The sequence below is a fragment of the Heliangelus exortis genome, chromosome 27, assembly GCF_036169615.1.
Source record: "Heliangelus exortis chromosome 27, bHelExo1.hap1, whole genome shotgun sequence".
Lineage (NCBI taxonomy): Eukaryota > Metazoa > Chordata > Aves > Apodiformes > Trochilidae > Heliangelus > Heliangelus exortis.
Window position 1 is genome coordinate 1920327 of NC_092448.1, and position 15683 is coordinate 1936009.

The 15683-nt window shown below is 61.0% G+C and overlaps 2 protein-coding genes across 3 annotated transcripts; one reads left to right on the forward strand and one right to left on the reverse strand.

Annotated features, from left to right (window-relative positions):
• Positions 1-395: 395 nt before the first annotated feature.
• On the reverse strand, positions 396-3880 carry HAPLN2 (hyaluronan and proteoglycan link protein 2). 2 transcript variants are annotated; one of them, XM_071726947.1, is made up of 6 exons: positions 3578-3661; positions 3315-3428; positions 2744-3094; positions 2383-2499; positions 2051-2236; positions 398-989 (listed from the first exon to the last, which is right to left on the reverse strand). In XM_071726947.1, the coding sequence occupies exons 2-6, from the start codon at positions 3400-3402 to the stop codon at positions 706-708; spliced, it is 1026 nt and encodes a 341-aa protein (XP_071583048.1). In that variant the 5' UTR covers positions 3403-3428; positions 3578-3661; the 3' UTR covers positions 398-705. The 2 variants fall into 2 exon arrangements, with proteins under 2 accessions (XP_071583046.1, XP_071583048.1); XM_071726945.1 differs by lacking the exon at positions 2051-2236 and having other exon boundaries at positions 396-989; positions 3578-3880.
• Positions 3881-5657: 1777 nt separating this feature from the next.
• Positions 5658-10375, forward strand: RHBG (Rh family B glycoprotein). Its single transcript, XM_071726944.1, has 10 exons — positions 5658-5917; positions 6842-7028; positions 7482-7632; positions 7774-7921; positions 8189-8355; positions 8568-8705; positions 8839-8972; positions 9073-9194; positions 9755-9810; positions 9935-10375. The coding sequence occupies exons 1-10, from the start codon at positions 5737-5739 to the stop codon at positions 9995-9997; spliced, it is 1347 nt and encodes a 448-aa protein (XP_071583045.1). The 5' UTR covers positions 5658-5736; the 3' UTR covers positions 9998-10375.
• The last annotated feature ends 5308 nt before the right edge of the window (positions 10376-15683 follow it).

The window sequence follows — 15683 nt, forward strand, 5'->3', positions numbered from 1 at the left end:
CACGGAGTGTCCCCCCCCCGGGGCTCCACATCCAGGGGATGGCTCTGAAATGGAGCCGAGGGGCTGCTCCCAGCCCTAGGGGATGGGGGGTGGGATTTCCGCGGTTTTCCTCTGGTTTTCCCCGGGTGCTGTGCTAGCACCGGAGCCTTTTTAGAGCTGTCCCTGGGCACATCAAAGAGGAGAAATTGGAAAGCCCCAGCGCGGGGTGCCAGGGACACGGATAACGCCGGGGACAGGGTGGCAGGGGGGATGCTCAGTGGCTGAGACACCAAATCTTTGGCACATTCCCTGCCGCGATGTTCGGGGGGGGGGGGGGGGGGGGGGAGCAGAAGCCAGCAGAGAGCTCGGCTTTGCTGTGCAGCTTTATTAATCGAGAAAATGAAACCCCATTAGTGACGCTGTTAATGCCCGGGCTGACACGCACCGGGGGGGGGGGGGGGTGGGGAGCAGGGAACCCCTGCTGCCTGCTGGAGGAGGGGGAGGGGCTGTGTGAGACCCCCCCCCACCTTGTCCCCACCATGGGGCCGGTTCCCTGCTGAGCCCCAAACACCCCCCGAGCCCTGGAGCGGGCTGGGGAGCGCCTCCATGGGGGGGGACATCGAGCACGGCTCTAGCGCTCCATCGGGGGGGCACCGAGCACCCCAAATCATCAGGAGGCACCCCCCTTACTCCCCTTGGGGGGTCCCAGCGCTGTCCCTTCCCTCCCTACTTGCCCAGGTAGCAGTAGGTGCCGTAGGTTCGCAGCTCCTTGCTGGGGAAGCCGAAGCTGCGGACGCCGGGGTCGGGGAGGCCCCCGCAGCGCTGTCGGGGGGTGGTGATGGGATAGCGGACACTGCCATCTGCCAGCCACCCCCCGTCACAGCGATCCAGCTGGGAAAACTTCCAGGCAGAGTAGAGCTGCCCCACTTTGGCCACGGCAGCCCCCTGGTTGTGACAGGCTTGGACAGCCTCCTTGAAGTTCAGGTGGCCTCGGATGAAATAGACCTGGCCTGGGGAGAGATGGGGACACTGTGGGGGTGGGGGAGGGGGCACCAAGGGATCAGAACAACGTCAGCCTCCGTGGGAATCTTGGAACCGTGGAATGGTTTGGGTTGGAGGGACCTTTGGTTTGGACCATTCATCCATGGGCAGGGACCCCTCCCACAGCCCAGGGGGCTCCAAGCCCCATTCAACCTCCAACATTTCCAGGGATGGGGCAGCCACAGCTTCTGGGGGTGACCTGGGGCTCAGCACCCCAAAGAATTTCTCCCTCCCATCTCCTCTTCCTCTCCCCTCTTGCAGCTGGAAACCCTTCCCCCTCATCCCATCCCTCCAGGCCCTTGTCCCAAGTCCCTCCCCAGCTTTCCTGGAGCCCTTCAGGCACTGGAAGGTGCTCTGAGGTCTCCCCAGAACCTTCTCCTTCTCCTTCTCCTTCTCCTTCTCCTTCTCCTTCTCCTTCTCCTTCTCCTTCTCCTTCTCCTTCTCCTTCTCCTTCTCCTTCTCCTTCTCCTTCTCCTTCTCCTTCTCCTTCTCCTTCTCCTTCTCCTTCTCCTTCTCCTTCTCCTTCTCCTTCTCCTTCTCCTTCTCCTTCTCCTTCTCCTTCTCCTTCTCCTCCTTCTCCTTCTCCTTCTCCTTCTCCTTTCTCCTTCTCCTTCTCCTTCTCCTTCTCCTCCTTCTCCTTCTCCTTCTCCTTCTCCTTCTCCTTCTCCTTCTCCTTCTCCTTCTCCTCCTTCTCCTTCTCCTCCTCTCCTTCTCCTTCTCCTTCTCCTTCTCCTTCTCCTTCTCCTTCTCCTTCTCCTTCTCCTCCTCCTCCTCCTCCTCCTTCTCCTTCTCCTTCTCCTTCTCCTTCTCCTTCTCCTTCTCATCCTTCTCCTTCTCCTTTTCTCCTTCTTCTCCTTTTCTCCTTCTCCTTTTCTCCTTCTCCTTCTCCTTCTCCTCCTTCTCCTTCTCCAGGCTGATCACCTCCAACTCTCTCCCCCTGCTCCAGCCTCTGCCCATCACCATGGCCTCTGACAGCCCCAAGTCCACACTGGGACTGGGTGACACTGTGAACAAGGGACCCCAGCACTACCTTGAAGAGCTGAGGTGAAGCAGAAAGCATCAAATCTGTCCTTCTGCTTGTCCCTGGCCCCATAGGTCCGGACTCCAGGCAGGAGAAGGCGACCACCACAGGGCTCCCGGGAATTGATGATGGGATAATGGACGGTGCCATCCAGGATCCATCCAGCATTGCACCAGTCCAGACCCTCTGTCCAGGCTGTGGGCCACGAGCCAGCTCAGCACCAGCAATACCCTCCTAACTCCCACACCCACCGAGGCAGTTTTTGGGGTGAATGAGGGTTTTTTTGTTGTAGTTTTTTGGTTTGTTTTTTTTTTCGGGGGGGTGGGGGGAGGGTGTTTCACCTTTGTAGAGCTGCTGGTAGGTGGCAAGGCGGGAGTCCTGCTGCTCACAGGCTCTCTTGGCTTCATGGTAATTGAATTTGTAGCGCCCATTGCTGGGCTGGTAGGGGAAAACAACGCCTGGGGGGAGAGGAAGAGGGGTGGGGGGTGATGGAGATGCCCCCCTTTGCCTGCTCACCCCCAGCACCGGGATGCTGAAGATAAGACTGGAGCACAAGGCATTACAACTGGAAAGAGGGGACACCCAGCCCCCTCCCTCCCCCCCCAACTCCTCCCTCCCCCAGGGGATGCGGGAGCCCAAACCCTGGGGCTTCCTCCCCAACCCCAAGGGATGCGGGAGGAGGGAGCCCAAGCCCGGAGTCACCTTCAAGGTGCAGGGTGAGGGAGACGCTCTCGTCCTCCAGCCCATTGACCAAGCGGCAGCGGTACCGCCCCTCGTCCTCCAGAGCCACGTCGGTGATGGTCAGGGAGGCGTCGTAGCGGTGGCTGCGCCGCAGCCGCACCCGGGGGCTCAGGGGGCCGTAGTTCCTGTGGTAGAGCCCGTTGGTGATGATGATGATGCTCTCCCCGTAGCTGGAAGGCTCCACCTTGCTCCACTTCACCCGGTAGTTGCTGGGCAGGGCACGCAGGACGCAGGGCAGCGTGGCCGTGGCTCCCCGCTGGGTCTGCACCGCGCCGTGGAGGGGCTCCAACAGGTACTGCAGGTGGGGGGGTGCTGCGGACCCCCCCCGGGGCTGCCTCAGTGCCCACTTAGTGCCGTGGCCCCTCCAGTGCCTCCCCCCACCCTCATCCCCTGCCTGGGTTCCATCACCCCTCCTGCCTCCTTTCACCCCCACCCCGGGATGCACAGCTCAGCCCCTGCCCCCCTCCCCCCCAGCATCACCTCCCTCCCCCAGTGCTGACCCCAAACCACAGCCCCGGGCCCTGCTCCCCACCTGGGGTCCCCGTTGGCTGCTGGAAGATGCTGGATGCTGGAGATGCTGCCAGGAGCCAGAGGGAGCTGAGCAGGAGCAGTTGGTCCATCCTTAGAGCCGGGGGCAGGATGGGGCCTGGGGGAGGGGACACAGGGCTCAGGGACATTCCCTGGCTCCGGTGGAGACATCCTCTGGGAGCTCAGTGACATTTGCTGTGCAATGGGGATGTCCCTTGGCGAGGACACACGTGCCAGTCCCACTCCCTGCTGTCCCACACCTCTTACCGTGTCCAGCGGTGTCCCTGGGGGTGTCACCGGTCCCATCCAACCTCTCCAACACTCGTCCTGCCCCGGTGCCTGCTGCCTCCTGGCCCCGTCACAGCCGCCCCATGGCGGGGCCGAGGGCTCCGGAGAGGTCAGGGACGAGGGGACACGGGGACATGGGAGGTGAGGAGGTGGTGGTCCCGGCCAGCCCCTGCCCTGTCACTGTCCCGGCAGTGTCCCGGTGGCCCCGCGGCCCCGCGGTCCCTTGGCTCCCATGGCGAGTGGGAGTGGCGAGCACTGGCCGTGCCCTCGCTCCCTGCCCTGTCGCGGTCTCTTCCCGCTTTCTTCTCTTTATTCCACCCCCTCCAACACCTCCCCCAGGAACGCACGGGGAGGAGGAAGCACAATTTCCCATTGTCAGCGTCTTTCTCTTTATTGTTCTGCTCGGCAAAACACAGCGCGCTCGGCTAACAAACCCCCCTTTATCTGCCTCGAGGAAAACACCGGCACCGCCCGGGGCTCCGGCAGCCCCTGGCCCCTCAGACCTGCCCTGCATCACCAGCCTCCCCTGCTGGGATGGCTCCAGGACACAGGCATGGAATCCTGAGGTTGGAAAAAACCTCTGAGATCACCCAGCCCAACCATCAACCCAACCCTAACCTCCAACCAATCCCCACCCCAAATCCAACCCCCCAGATCCCTCAGGGGATCCCCTCTGAGATCATCCAACCCCAACCCAACCCCCAAACCCAACCCAACCCCAACCAAACCATTCTCCCCCCCCCAAGTTTTTCTCAAGACCTCATGGGATGGGGCCTTCACCCCTGCCCTGAGCAGGAAATGGTTGGGGTTGGAAAAACCCCCAGTCCAACCCTTCCCCCAGCACCCCCACCCCATGTCCCTCAGCCCCACATCTCCAGGGCTCTGAAACCCCTCCAGGGATGATGGGGACCTGGGCCAGGCCCTGACAACCCTTTCCAGGGAGAAATTCTTCCCCACCTCCAACCTAAACCTCCCCTGGCACAACTTGAGTTGTGCCAAAAGTTCCTCTTGTCCCATCCCTTGTTCCTTGGGAGCAGAGCCCGACCCCCCCTGGCTCCAACCTCCTCTCAGGGGGTTGCAGAGAGCCAGAAGGTCTCCTCAGCCTCCTCTGCTCCAGGATCAACACCCCCAGGGCCCTCAGATGCTCCTCACAACTTCTTCAGACCCTTCTCCATGTTCTCCAGACTCCTTTTTATTTTCCAGACCCTTCCCTACACTCTCCAAACCCTTCTCCTTACTCTCCAGACCTTCCTCCTTTTTCTCCAGACCCTTTCCCATATTCTCCAGACCCTTCCCCAGCTCCATTCCCTTCTCTGGACGCTCTCCAACCCCTCAATGTCCTTCTTGTTCTGAGGGGCCCAGAACTGACCCCAGGATTGGGGATGCAGCCTCAGCAGTGCCCAGCACACTGGGGCAATCACCTCCCTGGTCTTGGTGGCCACGCTACTCCTGATTCAGGCACACAATGGGGCTGTGTTCTGGGCTCCACTGTCTTCTTCCTCCCCCGACATCCATCTCCAGGGGTGGAGGAAACTCTTCTTAAAGGTGCCACAGGACAAGGAGTGTCTGTTCCTGGAACCAGAGGACATGGGGATTCCAAACAATTTCTCCCTCCCATCTCCCCTCTTCCATCTGGAAACCCTTTCCCCTCATCCCATGCCTCCAGGCCCTTGTCCCCAGTCCCTCCCCAGCTTTCCTGGAGCCCCTTCAGGCACTGGAAGGTGCTCTAAGGTCTCCCCAGAACCTTCTCTTCTCTTCTCCAGGCTGAACATCCCCAAATTCCTCAACCTCTCCTCACAGGACTCCTGTGCCAAATTTCCAGAAAGGCTGAAACCTTTGGAATCTCCTGACCACGGCTCCCCCCCCCGCCTCATTCCAAATCCCGTCCGAATCCTCTGGCACCCGACAGAGACACCCAAATCCCCCCCTTGCCTCCCCGGCACAGTGCCCCGATGTGACCCGATGTGACAAAACCCGGGACAGCCGCTCCGGAGCTTCCGTCTTGGCAGCTCCAGCCCCGTCCCAGCGGCTCTTCCGCAGGCAGGACCTGGCAGCCACCCCGCAGGCGGAGTTTGCAGCCCTGGCTCCTTCCTCCTCCTCGTGGTTTCGGGGTGGGAGGGTGTTCATGCACCCCCGCCATGCCTGAGCCCTCTATCACCTCCAGGCTTCAGCTTTCCGGGCTCTGCTTCCTCCTCCAAATCCTCCTCATCATCCTCTTTGCCCTCTTTGTCCGGTACAACCCGGAGAGGAGCCCGGGGCTCGATTCCCAGGAGCTGAACTGCAGCTGGAGGAACAGGGATTTGGGATTGCAGCCTCCCCGTGAGTACCCCTATCCCGGCTGATATCCCGGGATATCACCACGCTCACTCCATGCTGTTAGACCTCCCACACCACCCAGCTCTGGATCAGATTCGGGGGTAAAAGAGAAAAGGGGGAACATCAACCCTGGCTGGAAAGCAGATGTGCTGACACGATTTGCAAGGTGCTTGGAGCAAGCCAGGTCCCAGATGGGAATATTTGTGTCTGGGATGGGGGGTTTGGTGCAGAGGGCACAGAGATCAGCCTGGGATTGTCCTCCCAGCCTTTGGGATGAGCCTCCGGGCACTTTGGGGTCTGCAAAACTTCTCCCCCTGCACGCTGGGTTTGGAAGTGCCCTGGATCCTGAGAGGGATGGGAAGAGAGGGACGGGAAGGGGTTGAGCAGGGGGAGGGAGCAGGCAGCAGGTTCTCCCGGATTCCCCTGCCCAGGTCACCGCACCCCGGGCTGATTCACGGCTCTGGCACCTCTGCTGCCGAGGGGTGCAAAGGGAGCTGAGCCCGACTGGAGGAGCAGGTTCCCTCTCCTTTGTCTGCTCTGAGCTTGCTGTTGAGCCTCCCGGTTTTTCTTGTCCCGGGAAGTGGGGTGTGATGCTTCCAGAGGTCCCGGGGGGAGTGGGGGTGGCTGATGTCTCCTGCCGAGCTTTGCACCTTTGTGATGGGTGCAGGTCTGGAGGTTTCTGGGCTGCGGGGTGAATCCTGTGCCAAGGGAGCTGCAGAGGGTGGCAGGGGCCATGTGAGGTGGGGCGAGGCACCTCTGAGTGCCACCAACCACTTGTGGGGTCCCCTGGAGTCCAAGGCCAGAGCCACCGTGGTTCCAGAGGTGTGGCTGAATTCTATCAACTAAAGCCTTCATCTCCCCCAAACCTGTTAGGGCAGGGGTGTCTGAGCCCCCTCCAGACCCATCCCTCCACCTCTGCTTTGCTAGGTTCCTGGGATGTCCATCTCCAGCCTCTCCTTGGCTTCGGGCTCCTGGTGACCTTCCTGGCCCGGTACCGGTTGGGCAGCGTGGCCACCAGCATCCTCGTCGTGGCCTTTGTCATCCAGTGGGCTGTACTGATCCAGGGGTTTTTATACTCCTTCCAGAATGGAAAAATTGTGGTTGGAGCTCAGAGGTAGGGCTGGAGGAGGAGGAGGAGGTGGAGGGGGAGGAGGAGGAGGAGGAGGAGGAGGAGGAGGGACTCGCTGCTTCCCGGCCGTGCTCCTCCTGGCTTCAGCCCCAGCACACGAGCTCCCCCCGCTGTAAAACTCACAGCTCTGCTTGGGAGGAGGATTTTCAGGACAAGCAGGACCAGGCTTTGGGGTTACTTGGGTCCCACACAAGTGAGGGTCACTGCCGAGGTTATTTTCGGGTGTTTAGGGGGGCACAGCAGCCCCTGGCAGCCTCAGGAGCCCAATTGTCCCTTTGTCACCAGCACCACAAGGCAGGGGCTGCCCATCCAGCTGGCAGCAGAGGTGGGGTGCAGGGTCCAAGCTGCAGGATCATCCCCCATCCCCCCATCCCGACTTTCCCCCCCCCCCCCCCGGCCCCTGTGGATCCAGCCCCACACCTTCCATCCCTTCCCCAGCATGGTCAGTGCCAGCCTCTGCACCATGGCTGTTCTCATCTCCACTGGGGCTGTTCTGGGCAGGATAAATCCTGTCCAGATGCTGCTGATGACACTGCTGGAAGTCACCATCTTCACTCTCAACGAGTTCATCCTGCTCAGCCTCATGGGGGTGAGTTACCCACCCGGGGAGGGGGGGCACGAAGAACGGGGTGACCATGGGTTTAGGCTCCTTACATCAAGCCCTGCCTTGTGCAGGGAGACAAAACCCCCCCTCCCCTCTCCATCCATGGTGGTTTTGGGTGTTCCCCAGGTGAGGGACAGGGGAGGCTCCCTGACTGTCCACACTTTTGGAGCTTACTTCGGGCTGATGGTTTCACGGATCTTGCACCAGCCCCGGGTGGACGGGAGGCAAGACGAGCAAGACAAGGGACACCAGGCAGATGGCTTTGCTGTGGTTGGTATGGAACCCTCCAGTGTGGTGGTGGAAGGGCCACCATCATCTTTAGAACAGCATGGCAGAGTCCTGCAAACCACCAAGGACAGAGTTCTCCTCCTGTCCTGGTGCTGCGTCGCTCTCTCCAGGAAAAAAAACTTTTCCTTGTGTCCCACTTGAACCTCCCACAGTGCAAGCTGTGGCCACTTCCATCTCTTGGCACCAGCAAGAGGTTTCTTTCCCACAAGGGATCAAGCCCAACATCAAAACCTGGCTATGCCCCTTCCCACAGGAACCATTTACCTCTGGATCTTCTGGCCCAGCTTCACCTCAGCCCCCACGTTCTGTGGCACCACTGAGCCCTGGGCAGTGCTCAACACCCACTTCTCACTGGCAGCAAGCACCCTGGCCACCTTTGTCCTCTCTCCTATCCTCCACGATGAGGGAATGCTGTGGATGGTAGGTCCTCTCCTGGGACAAGCTCCATCCATCCCATCCTACAGGGATGGAGAGTGTGAATCCACCCAGGGCAAGAGGGGAAAAAGCTCCCTTAGGCTTCCTTAGGTTCATCAAGACCCAGTTTTTAACCACTGAGGACACCCAAATCCCCCTAGTCCCGTGCTGATGTCCTCTGTGGAGCCAATTTCCCCCACCCTGTCCTGCTCCATCAGGTTCAGCTCCAGGATGCCACCTTGGCCAGTGTGGCTATGATGGGAATGGCTGGGGAGATGCTGGTCACCCCCTTTGGGGCCCTCACCGCAGGGTTTCTGGCTGGCCTGGTCCCCCTGCTCGGCTCCAGGTTCCTCACGGTGAGTGCCCTGGGGACATCTGAGGACATCGGGGGACCCTCCCCTGCTTTGGGGGAGCTCAGCAACCTCCACACACCCAGCCTGGGCCAGCAACCCCCTCCCAACCCTGGCCATCCCTCGGTGCTCTCCCCAGCCCTTCCTGCGCTCCAGGCTGAAAATCCAGGACACGTGTGGGATCCACAGCATCCACGGGCTGCCGGGGGTCCTGGGGACCCTGCTGGGGACCCTGCTGGCAGCGCTGGCCACTGCAGATGCTTACGGTGACAGGTGAGAAGGGACAGTCCAGGGGTGACACTGACTCCTGACACCAAGCCGGGGGGCCCTGGGGGAGGGGATGCTCCCCCAAATCCCCATCCTTGCTCTGCAGGCTGCAGGTGGTGTTCCCAGAGGTGGCTCAGGGCACCCGGACGGCCCCGGGCCAGGGGCTCCTCCAGCTCTGTGCTCTGCCCCTCACCCTGCTCCTTGCCACGCTGGGCGGCTGCCTCACGGGTGAGGCTGGTCACGGGTGGGACGGGGCAAAAGGATGAGGGAGAGAGGGGTTTGGGGGGGGAAAAGTCCCAGGAATTCCTGGAGCCCACTCTGTCCAAGGGTGATCGGTGCTGTGTGACCCCTGGGGATGGGGCAGGGGTCACTCCCGGGACTGGGGTCCCCCCAAGTTTGGGGCTGGGGTCACTCTCGGGGCTGGGGTCTCCCTGCATTTAGGGCTGGGGTCTCCCCATGATTGGGGCTGGGGTCCCCCTGCGTTTGGGTCTGGGGTCCCCCTCGGGTTTGAGTCTGGGGTCTTCCCACTTTTGGGGCTGGGGCCACTCCCGGGGCTGGGTCTGGGGTCCTCCTCGGGTTTGGGTCTGGGGTCACTCCTGGATTTGGGGGATGTCCCCGGTTGCCCCGCAGGCGGTGCCGGTTCTGGGTCGGTGCCGGGTCCCGCGCTGCCGCTAGGTGTCAGGGCCGGTCCGGGAAGCAGAGCCGGACCCCCCCTCATCCCCCCCCCCACCCCATTCCCCCCACCCCCCCTCACCGTTCCCCTCCCGCTCCGTTCTCCCCATCCCCAGGAGCCCTTCTGAAGGCGAAGGGGCTGAGCCCCCCCTCGGCCCTGCCCGTGTGGGAGGTGAGGAGGGGGTTTGGTGACACGGGGACAGCAGGGGGGTGAGGGGGGGCACTGAACAGCCCCCCAGCTCCCCCCATCCGGGCTGGGCCCTTTCCTGCCCCTTTCTGTCTCTGTTTTGGCTCAGGTGGGGGAAGGACGGGACCGTGGGGCCTGCAGCAAAGAGCGGAGGAGCAGCACCTCGGTCTGATGGTTCCATCCTGCACAGACCCAAGGACAGCCAGGAATGTCCCCGGGGGAGCCACCTCCCGGTCCTCAAGGCTTTGGGGACAGCCCGGGGGGCTTTGGGGGGGGGGGGAGATGCTGCGTGGATGCAGGTGCTGAGATGGGAGCCTTCGGGCTTGCTCCAGGGACACCTCAGAATGTCCGGATTTGGCTCAGACACTTCCCCTCTGGGCTCCGTGACTCAGTTTCCCCATCTACTGCTCTCCCATGAGAGGGGGGCAGTGAGGGGGGGAGGGCTGTGCGGGGTAAGGGGGGAGGGGGTACCACGCTCCTTGGGAAGCAGCAGAGATTTTTTTTATGGACACTTTTCCACCCAACAATTAAAACCCACGGGTTGTTTGGAGCTTCAGGAGTTGGTGGTGAATTCACCCAGCACCTGCACTTTGCTGCCTCAGTTTCCTTCAACTCCCCCCCCCCCAGGACCCCTCCTCATGGTGGGTTTCATCCCTGTTGTCCCCTCCCAAGGGGCCTTGGCCACCAGAGCAGCCACCACCCGGGGACAGCACCAGGGTGACATGGGGGTCCCCAGCACAGGGGTGACCTCTGCCCCCCCCTTGCACCGGGGACTGGAGCCCCCCCAAACCAGGGAATCCCCCCAGCACTCAGCCCTGTTGGGAGGGGGATGCTCCCTTTGGCCATGGCAGCACCCAGGTCCCTCCTGGCTTTCCAGAACCTTGTGACCCCCCCCTCACCACGTTCCCCGTAGAGGGGGGGGGCAGCAGCCTCTAAACCTGGCAGCACCCTGGGGATGGGACAGGGGGGACCCTGCAGCACCTGGAGCAGGGACATGGCCCCAGAGAGGTCCCCAGATGGGGTGATGGTGGCAGTGCTGGGATCCCCTGTGGGAGGAGGACTCAGGGGACCCCCCCCCGTGAACATGGAGGGGCTGCCAGGGGCTTTCACACCGCTTCCCAGGGGACACGGGTGTCCCCAGCTGCTCCCCCATCCCCCAGGGGGGTGGGCACAGGGAGGGCACAGGGGGTTCAGGGCCAGCGAGGCTTGGGGGGAGCAGTTTGCTGCCCCACCACAGTGGTCACGTTGGGGTCCATCTCGTTTGGGGAGGTGTTGCTGTGGAAACACAGGGATTTAAAAAAAAAAAAAAAATTAAAAAAAAAATTAAATCAGATGAGAGAAAATTTGAAGCATTGCTCCACAGCAGAAATTGAAAACTCCCGAAGCCAAACCAGGGCCTTCACCTCCCCACTCGCAGTGGTTTGGTTACAGGAAAGCTGGGGACAGCAGCAGAGTTTGCCACGTGCTCGGGGGACACTGAATTTCCATGGCAAAACGCAGGGAACTGGGCCACGGGCTCCATCCCTGCTCCACCCCAGCTGCTGGGGAGGATCCCTGGTGTCCCATGTCCCGTGTCCCGTGTCCCATGTCCCGTGTCCCATGTGCCCAGGGTCACTCCATCCCCGCTGCCACCTCGCAGAGGGATGCTGGAGGTGGTCCCAGCAAAGGGGTCCCCAGCTCAGGGTGCAGAGCTCACCCCCAGCCCCACACCCCCCCTCTTCCCTCCTTCCCAGCCCTCTCCTCTTTTTTCCCAGCCGATCCCCCTGCCCCTGTTTCATCTCCTCCCAGCGCCTTTCAAAAGGAATCCACGGCGAGGGGAAGAAAAAAAAAACCCAAACACTGCAGTGAGATCATTGCGAGACCCCCAGACGGAGGGGTCGGCTGTGAAATGGACCTCCCCACCCCCCCCTCCCCCAGCCCCCTGGGAAAGGCTCTGGATTTGTAATGGGATTAGGGGAGCCCCTCACCCTCCCGCCTCCCGTTTCGCCGCGCGTTGGGTCGGAGCCCCGGGAGCTCCCCCCGGGCAGTGCCCAGGGGGGGTTTGGGCACGGGGAGCCTGAAAGGTTCCGTCAGGGAACAAATTGCTTCTCTGTAGGGGCCGTTTGCTTCCCCGGGCTGCACATAATGCGGGCAGCTCGGTGAACAGATGGTGCTGCTAAGCAGCTAATCCCAGCTTGGGGACAGGGACAGGGACAGGGACAGGCGGGGCTGGCTCCAGGCTCTGTCCCGGGACAGGAGGTGGCACTGGGAGCCAGGTGACCATCACACCCCAGAGCTTGGGTGGCCACTCCACCTTCACACCTCTTCTGTGGGTTTGGGGGTGGTGGTTTGGGGGCCAGGTGCTGTTTGTGCCTCAGTTTCCCCAGCCCTGAGGGTTCACCCTCGGATCTCAGCCTGCTCCCTGCACACGAGGGAAGGACAGCCCAGAAAAGCTCAGTTTCTTCTCCTTTTCCACTCCCTTTCCCACAATATTCAAGATGTGGAAAGGGCTGGAGGAGAAGGGCCCCGTGGGGCAGGGTGGGGGGTGTCCGTGTTGGGCTCAGGGTGCTGGGACCTCACTGCTCAACAAGTTTTTATTTAAAAGCCACAAGCAGGAAAAGCCCAAGGCCCTGGGGAGGGCACAACCACATCTGGCTGACCCCACCCAAGTCCCCTCCAGATGTGCCCCCCCACCTCCTGTTCCTAAGGCCATCCCTGTCCCCCCTGACAGCTCCTCTGCCCTCTGGTGACCTCCTGGGATCACCTCTTGCTTCTTCAGGAGCTCAACCGACCCCTCCGAGGCTTTTGCCCAGGGAAAAAATAATAACTGGATCTTTCTGTTACAGCTGGGGAAACTGAGGCACAAAAAGAGGTGCCCGTTGGAATTAGAGGCAGGACAAAGCCCCAGCTCCTGGAGCTCCTGGAGCTCCTGGCACACGTGTCCTGCCTCACCCCCCCCTCCAGAAGCAGCTGATGCTGGGTGCTGGGTGCTGGAAATCCAGTTAATCATCTTTCCCACCTTCCCAGGAGTGTGAATCGTTATCCCAGGGACACCTGGGCAGCTCCTTGTCTGGGGGGGGGTGCAGGGGTATAATGAGTGGGAGCAGATGGGAGAGGGGAGGCTCAGGAGGGCAGCAGGGACCCCATGGCCCCACGGGGAACAAAGCAGCTCCTGGGGGGGTGGGCATGGGGTGGGCAGCAGGGGAAGAGCACATGAAGAGGCAGATTATCCCTAGGGATGCCCAAATTGCAAAATCCCAGAATGGTTTGGGTTGGAAGGGACCTTAAAGCCCCCCCAGTGCCACCCCTGCCATGGGCAGGGACCCCTCCCACAGCCCAGGGGGTTCCAAGCCCCATCCAACCTCCAATATTTCCAGGGATGGGGCAGCCACAGCTTCTGGGGGTGACCTGGGGTTCAGCACCCTCACCCCAAAGAATTTCTCCCAAAAATCTTCCATCCAAACCCTTCCCCCTCATCCCATCCCTCCAGGCCCTTGTCCCAAGTCCCTCCCCAGCTTTCCTGGATCCCTTCAGGCACTGGGAGGTGCTCTGAGGTCTCCCCAGAACCTTCTCTTCTCCTTCTCCTTCTCCTTCTCCTTCTCCTTCTCCTTCTCCTTCTCCTTCTCCTTCTCCTTCTCCTTCTCCTTCTCCTTCTCCTTCTCCTTCTCCTTCTCCTTCTCCTTCTCCTTCTCCTTCTCCTTCTCCTTCTCCTTCTCCTTCTCCTTCTCCTTCTCCTTCTCCTTCTCCTTCTCCTTCTCCTTCTCCTTCTCCTTCTCCTTCTCCTTCTCCTTCTCCTTCTCCTTCTCCAGCCTCAACACCCCCAACTCTCTCCCCCTGGCTCCAGAGCTGCTCCAGCCCTCCCAGCAGCTCCAGGACCTCCTCTGGAATGGCTCCAACAGCTCCGTGTCCTTCTGCTGATGGGGACCCCAGGACAAGGTGACAGAAGGAAACCCCATCTCGAGCCCTGGCCCCAAAACCTGGGACCAAGCACCTCACATCCATGGGGTGATGGGGGCACCCTTGGGGCACCCTCAAACCACCCCCCATGGGTGCAGCCAAAGCTCCAGAGGTGACACAGGGAGGACAAAGCCTCGAGTGAAGACACAACCCAAAGTTGGGGGGCAGAGCTCATCCCCTCTGCCAACCCCCCCCCTCTGCAATTAGGAAGCCCCATTTGGAGTCCCTCCCAGTCCTCACCCGCAGCACAATGGACCTGGGGCAGTGGCAGTGGGGGCAAAGCAATTAAAATCAGTGCTGTGGGGGCAGCCTGGGTGCTTGGTGTTTGTCCAGCCCTGCCAGCACCCAATTTGGGACTCGTGGGTGATGCCAGGCTGGGCACAGCCACCTCCCCCCCACCCCCCCTTGGATGGACAATCGGCTCCTTCTTCCCTGGGTGAAAAGAATAATCAGAATCAAATGAAATGAAAGAGGGAAGCAGGAGCCCAGAGAAACTGGGGGTCAAGTTTATTTATTTACAAATTGGATGGGAAGGGACAGGAACAAAGGGACAGTCACCCAGGACAGTTCACCCACTTTAATTGGGAGATCCCCACTTCTCCTGCAGCATCCCCAGCCTTGCAGCTTCGAGCACAATCAGCACATGGAGAGGATCCCACCACCCAAACCCCCCAAAAAAAGTGGGATGCTGCCCGGAGTGGGGGATGTGCTGCTAGGGAGATGTGGGAGCAATGGGGAGGGAGGAGAGGGATTGGTTCTGCTGGAGAAAACCTCCAGATCCCTGCAGCAATCCCACTGGAGCAGTGAGGAGCTGGGCCTGGGGAGTGGCTGGGGAAAGGAGAAGGAGAGCTGGAGGGGATGGGGGAATCTGCTGCTCCTGGTGATGTTTCCCAGTGCTCGGCTGGAACTGCCCCTGGATGTGGGAAACCAAAGGGCAGAGATTGGTAATAAAAAAAAAAAAACAAAAAAACCCAAACCAGCATGGGGAGAAGGAAGCAAAAACATGGAGTGGGTGTAGGATGGGTTGGGGCAGCCCTGAGGAGGAGGAGGACTTGGGGGTGTTGGGTGAGGAGAAGCTCCAGAGGAACCCCCAAAACCCAACCATGGGGATTGTCCCCTCTGGTCCCCTCTGGGGAAACCCCCTGGGGTAAAGCTGGGTCCAGCTCTGGGGTCCCCATCAGCAGAAGGACACGGAGCTGTTGGAGCCATTCCAGAGGAGGTCCTGGAGCTGCTGGGAGGGCTGGAGCAGCTCTGGAGCCAGGGGGAGAGAGTTGGGGGTGTTCAGGCTGGAGAAGAGAAGGAGAAGGAGGAGAAGGAGAAGGAGAAGGAGAAGGAGAAGGAGAAGGAGAAGGAGGAGAAGGAGGAGAAGGAGAAGGAGAAGGAGAAGGAGAAGGAGAAGGAGGAGAAGGAGAAGGAGAAGGAGAAGGAGAAGGAGAAGGAGAAGGAGAAGGAGGAGAAGGAGGAGAAGGAGAAGGAGAAGGAGAAGGAGAAGGAGAAGGAGGAGAAGGAGAAGGAGAAGGAGAAGGAGAAGGAGAAGGTTCTGGGGAGACCTCAGAGCACCTCCCAGTGCCTGAAGGGGCTCCGGGAAAGCTGGGGAGGGACTTGGGACAAGGGCCTGGAGGGATGGGCTGAAGGTTATTTGCTTTGAATTGGAAAAGGGGAAATGTAGGTTGGCCATTAGGAAGAAATTCTTTGGGGTGAGGGTGCTGAGCCCCAGGTCACCCCCAGAAGCTGTGGCTGCCCCATCCCTGGGAATGTTGGAGCTGGGATGGGGCTTGGAGCCCCCTGGGCTGTGGGAGGGGTCCCTGCCCATGGCAGGGGGGGCATTCGGGGGGCTTTGGGGTCTCTTGAAGCTGGGGCTCTGTGATTCCAAGCAGGTGCCCTGATCCCTGCAGTGTCCCCTGGCTCGAGGTCTCCCTGCT

What these genes read in the sequence shown, in the direction of transcription:
- HAPLN2 (XM_071726947.1), bottom strand. Translation starts at nt 3,402, where the DNA reads ATGGACCAACTGCTCCTGCTCAGCTCCCTCTGGCTCCTGGCAGCATCT. An exon ending in CCTCACCCTGCACCTTGAAG is followed by an intron (nt 2,500 to 2,743) that starts GTGACTCCGGGC and finishes CTCTCCCCCCAG; the next exon opens with GCGTTGTTTTCCCCTACCAG. An exon ending in CTACCAGCAGCTCTACAAAG is followed by an intron (nt 2,237 to 2,382) that starts GTGAAACACCCT and finishes CGTGGCCCACAG; the next exon opens with CCTGGACAGAGGGTCTGGAC.
- RHBG (XM_071726944.1), top strand. Translation starts at nt 5,737, where the DNA reads ATGCCTGAGCCCTCTATCACCTCCAGGCTTCAGCTTTCCGGGCTCTGC. An exon ending in AGATGGCTTTGCTGTGGTTG is followed by an intron (nt 7,922 to 8,188) that starts GTATGGAACCCT and finishes CCCTTCCCACAG; the next exon opens with GAACCATTTACCTCTGGATC. An exon ending in GCAGATGCTTACGGTGACAG is followed by an intron (nt 8,973 to 9,072) that starts GTGAGAAGGGAC and finishes CTTGCTCTGCAG; the next exon opens with GCTGCAGGTGGTGTTCCCAG.